We start from the raw sequence: 4,564 nt of genomic DNA, 5'->3' as shown, positions 1-4,564 counted from the left end.
TTTATTCAACATCTATAAAAGGATGTGTAATCTTTGTATTCTTCACACACATTTCATATCCTTTCTCTATCTCGTTTCTCTAAAAAACAAAGTTGAATGGCCAGTAACAATCCATTCACAGTTGTGGAGCTTTATCCGAATTGTCGTATGAAAAATGGTGACAACGGGGTGATATTTGAGTGTTCAGGATCCGATATTCTTTCGCACTCAACGTGTGGAGACGCTGTCGGATTTGAAGAGTTTGATATTGAGCATGCTTGGGGGGACACAAGCGAGGAAAATCGGAAAGGTGGCGTATAGGTTGCTGGCATCCATGGAAAATGGAGTCTTCTGGTTTCAGCTATTTCGACTTCACGGGGACGAGCATGTGCGACTGATGTTCGACATTCACGGGAGGATCATGTGTGAACAGGTAATGGAGCTATCCGCCGAGGTGGGTCACGGTGGTAGTGAGAGTTCCACACAGGACACGTATGTGTGCAGGATGACTGACCTCTCGCACCACCGCCCATTCATGTCGCGATTCTGGAGAATGAGGCAGAAGAGGGTGAGGAGGAGTCGGACGAGGACTACGTGGCAGACATTAGAGACAGTGAGTCTTCCGATGGCGGCGATGAGGATGAGTTTGTACCGGAGACACTTGCAAGGGCTATGCCGCGCCATGTGCTGCCTCCACCTCACTCGATTCCGGCACTATCGGCTATGCCAAGTCACTATCACATTCTAGATCTGGACGCCATGTGGAGTGGATTTCAACCTAGACGGTGGTGTGGAGTTTCAGGTCGGACACAGGTTCAGAAGCCGAGTGGCGGTGCTTCAAGGTGTGAAGAACTACAGTATTCGCAGGAGTGCTGTGTACCGGGTGATCGAGTCCAACCGGTTAAAGTACCATGTGCAGTGTCGTCAAGCCGATAGTGGGTGTCAATGGAGCCTCCATGTGGTCCTTCGTCAAAATTTTGGATACTGGTAAGTTCAAGTTTAATTGTGAATTTGAGTAGTTTTGTATGATATGTTATTTTGGTTAGACATATTGTGTAAGAATATATTTTGTTGTTGTGACTAGGGAGGTTCGGAGATTTGGTGGACCACACAGCTGTCTAGCACCCACCATGTCTCAAGACCATCATCAGTTAGATAGTAGTCTCATCTGCAAAGTGATATCGCCCATGATTCAGTCCAACCCGTCTGTCACTATCCCGGTCTTGCAAAGTGCGGTCCACGCAAGCTATCACTTCAAACCCTTATACAGAAAGGTGTGGATGGCAAAGCAAAAGGCCATTGCACGGATCTACGGTGATTGGAAAGAGTTTTATAACAAGGTGCTGAAACTACTTCAGGCACTGCAGAGCTGTTTCCCCGACACCATATGTGACCTACGCGTCAAAACGTACTATGAAGGTCACCTCATGGTGCGCGACTGCTGCATGTTCGACAAAGTATTTTGAACTTTCCCATCATATTTCGAAGCCTTCAAGCATTACAAGCCATTTGTCTCTGTAGACGGCACACATTTGTATGGCAAGTACGGTGGAGTGTTGCTTATAGCGGTGGCGCAAGACGGGAACAGCAACATACTGCCAATTGCTTTTGCCATTGTTGAGTCTGAGAGCACCGAGTCATGGTCGTTCTTTCTTACTAATTTGAGGCGCCACGTCACCCCACAAGACGGCTTGCTGGTTATATCGGACAGATCTCAAGCCATCAAGGCTGCCCTTGGAGCTGATGATATTGGGTGGCATCCCCCTAGGGCTTTCCATGCTTACTGTATCAGACATATGGCTGCGAATTTTATGAGCCGATTCAAGTCAGCCGAGAACAAGTGATACCTCATAAACGCTGCTTACAGTCCAAGTCAGGCCGGGTTTGAGTGGTACATGACTACCCTAAACAATGCCAAAATCATTAAATTTAACAACCATAACGAAACTAACCTCGAAGTCGGCTGCCCCGACGTAATGTGTCATCTCATTCAGCCTGTTTATGTCCCAGTCATTCCCCACTTGGCGCGCAATCACCACTCGGGTCAAAGGTATAGTCAGAAAGGGTTAAAAGAGAGGAGAAAGATGTCGAAAAAGTGAAACTGGAGTCTGGAAGTCAGCTGTAAACGATTTCTATATATAGGGGCGTACGGGTCATATCTCATTTTTAGTGTAAACGAGATATACACATGTCACGCTTACATGTCATATCTCGTTTACAATGTAAACGAGATATGGCAGGAGAATTTATTTCGATAATTTCTCTAAAAATTATTTATTTGCGTAAATATTACATTTATTTTATTTATAAAAATAAAAAATTCGGCAAAATTTTGCTTTCTATGTTATTATGCAAAAACTTAGTATAAATTTAAATGCCTATATTACTTCGATATCCCAAAAAATTAATTAAATAAAAATATTTTAGATTTGACTGAATATCAAATAGGCATTATGCTTAAAACAATTGATGCACAATAAGATCCGCAAATATAACATTTTACATGCTAAAATAGTTAAGATTAAAGTAAAAACTAAAGTGATTATATATGCCAGATTAACTTGCAACTTACTAAGTTTTTTATTTTTACTACTCTATTCTTATTATATAGAAAAACTTTAAAAATTAAAGATAATAGATATTTTTAGTGTAGTATAAATTTATTAATATATTTTTTTAATACCAAATCTATTACAACTTCACGAATAAAACTTACACACTTGTTAATGAGCCAAAAAATAAAAGAATATTATGGAATCCAATAATAATAATGTAAATTTTTTGTTTTAGATGATTCTATCAACCACATTATTTTTATTATAGATAAAGTCACGGGCTTAATATAACCGGATTACATAATCAACACTTAAAAATAAAATAAAATAAAATAAAGCTACTCTACTTGTATTACATCAATTATAAAATGGTAGAACTAAAGATCATCATATACCACTAATTTTTCTCATTATTTTCTGATATTGTCATTACTAGAAAAATACAATTAGAGAAAAAGGATAATGGATGTTTGGATGAAAGCAAAAAATATAACCGTCAAGATACAATTGCATTTAATAGATAAATATTTTAATATACCAACTTAATAAGTGAAATAGTAATAATAAGTACCTCCAATGTAAAAATCTTAATTGTTGTTGTAATATTGAAAGTGAGTTTTAAATCAGCACCATCTTCGTAAGAGAATATAGAACTCTATCTCATTTTTATCTTAAAACCACCATATTTTAAGATCTCAATTGAAAGGTATCTATTTGATATAAAATCATTCATGAGCTACTCTTAAAAAAAAAACAAAACAAAACAAAAAGATACAAAATTATTTCATTATTCTAACAATTTTATATTTCTATTTAAAATGAATCTATAACACCCTACCATACAGAGTCTTATGCTTAAGTCATAATTCAGAGATGGCAAAGTATTACGACATCTAAAATAAAAATTTAGTACGTATGGTAGTATGAATGATTGATTATAACTAGGAGCCTTTGTAGAAAGAAGGGGTAAACAAAAATCGCAACTCGAAAGCGCAATACTCCGATCGATAACGTAACGAACAAGGATAACCAATGCGTGATTATATATATACAAAGGAGTGTCAAAAATAGGAATATCAAGACTCAAAATCTGGCTGCGAAGATAACCGGTCCGAGCATAGCAATATATACATATGATAAAAATAAGGAAAACCCCAAAGAAAACCCAAAGGGACACAAATACATAAAACCTATTCTCCAAAATCTCCCATAAGAGGAGTCATCACAGTTTGTATTATTTAATGGAGATAAAAGTATCTAAGCAAAACATATAAACCAAAACATAGCCCCGAGAACAAAGAATCTTCGCAATTATAGAAGTCTCCAGCATGCCTCAGCGGAAAACCTCACGTCCTGCATCTGAAAACCACAAAATCTGGATGGGTGAGAACCAGAGGTCCCCAGCATGGTAACAGCTTCCACATATATAATACATAATAATGGAGGAAAGCCAAAGGCAATTCTAAAACTTCCTCCAGATAATATCAAAGCTTATAAACAGGCTAAACCATAAAGGGCATCTGACTAAAGATTCTTCAGTCTAACTAATACTTCCCTTTCCAATTCCTTCAGACCTCCCAACCACCAGCAGGAGTATAATGTAGCAAACACAGTTATATTAAGCAAGAAATATACAATTAGGAACAAGTAAGGTATTTAGACAATTAGCAAGTAATATGCAGTCAAATAGGCAATCTCAAACAATTCATATAGTATGCATATGATGAATGCCTGTCCCTAGTGGCTGATGATATCATCTGTCGGTTATAGAGCTAACCCGACAAGTCCTGGTAGCTAACCATTGGACTGTCCCTCTGTCACGCATCCCCAACTCGAGTTATACTCGTCATAAACTTGACCATAATCATGATCTATATCCATCACCTTCACTGATGAATATTTACGGGGGCGAGCTCATCCGGGTCTTTCACAGTGCACAGCCACACTTATGACATAGGGTCAAAAGAGCTTCGAGTCTCAACCTGGAGCACGTGGTGGCTAGCCACTGCTTCCTCCCAGGGAAACTCGTA

The 4,564-nt window shown here is 38.5% G+C and overlaps 1 protein-coding gene across 1 annotated transcript; it reads left to right on the top strand.

Moving 5' to 3' along the window:
* Window positions 1–1,109: 1,109 nt before the first annotated feature.
* On the top strand, window positions 1,110–1,823 carry LOC127745565 (uncharacterized). Its single transcript, XM_052258382.1, has 2 exons — window positions 1,110–1,398; window positions 1,468–1,823. The coding sequence occupies exons 1-2, from the start codon at window positions 1,110–1,112 to the stop codon at window positions 1,821–1,823; spliced, it is 645 nt and encodes a 214-aa protein (XP_052114342.1).
* Window positions 1,824–4,564: the final 2,741 nt, after the last annotated feature.

The sequence above is a fragment of the Arachis duranensis genome, chromosome 3 (genome assembly GCF_000817695.3).
Source record: "Arachis duranensis cultivar V14167 chromosome 3, aradu.V14167.gnm2.J7QH, whole genome shotgun sequence".
NCBI classification, from domain to species: Eukaryota; Viridiplantae; Streptophyta; class Magnoliopsida; order Fabales; family Fabaceae; genus Arachis; species Arachis duranensis.
Note: the sequence above shows the minus strand (reverse complement) of the source record. Positions and strands in the feature narration are given on the sequence as shown.

Excerpts from the sequence above, each read along its gene's own strand:
- LOC127745565 (XM_052258382.1), top strand. The coding sequence starts at position 1,110 with ATGTCTCAAGACCATCATCAGTTAGATAGTAGTCTCATCTGCAAAGTG. Across the intron at positions 1,399-1,467 it reads CGTCAAAACGTACTATGAAG|CCTTCAAGCATTACAAGCCA; the intron begins GTCACCTCATGG and ends CATATTTCGAAG.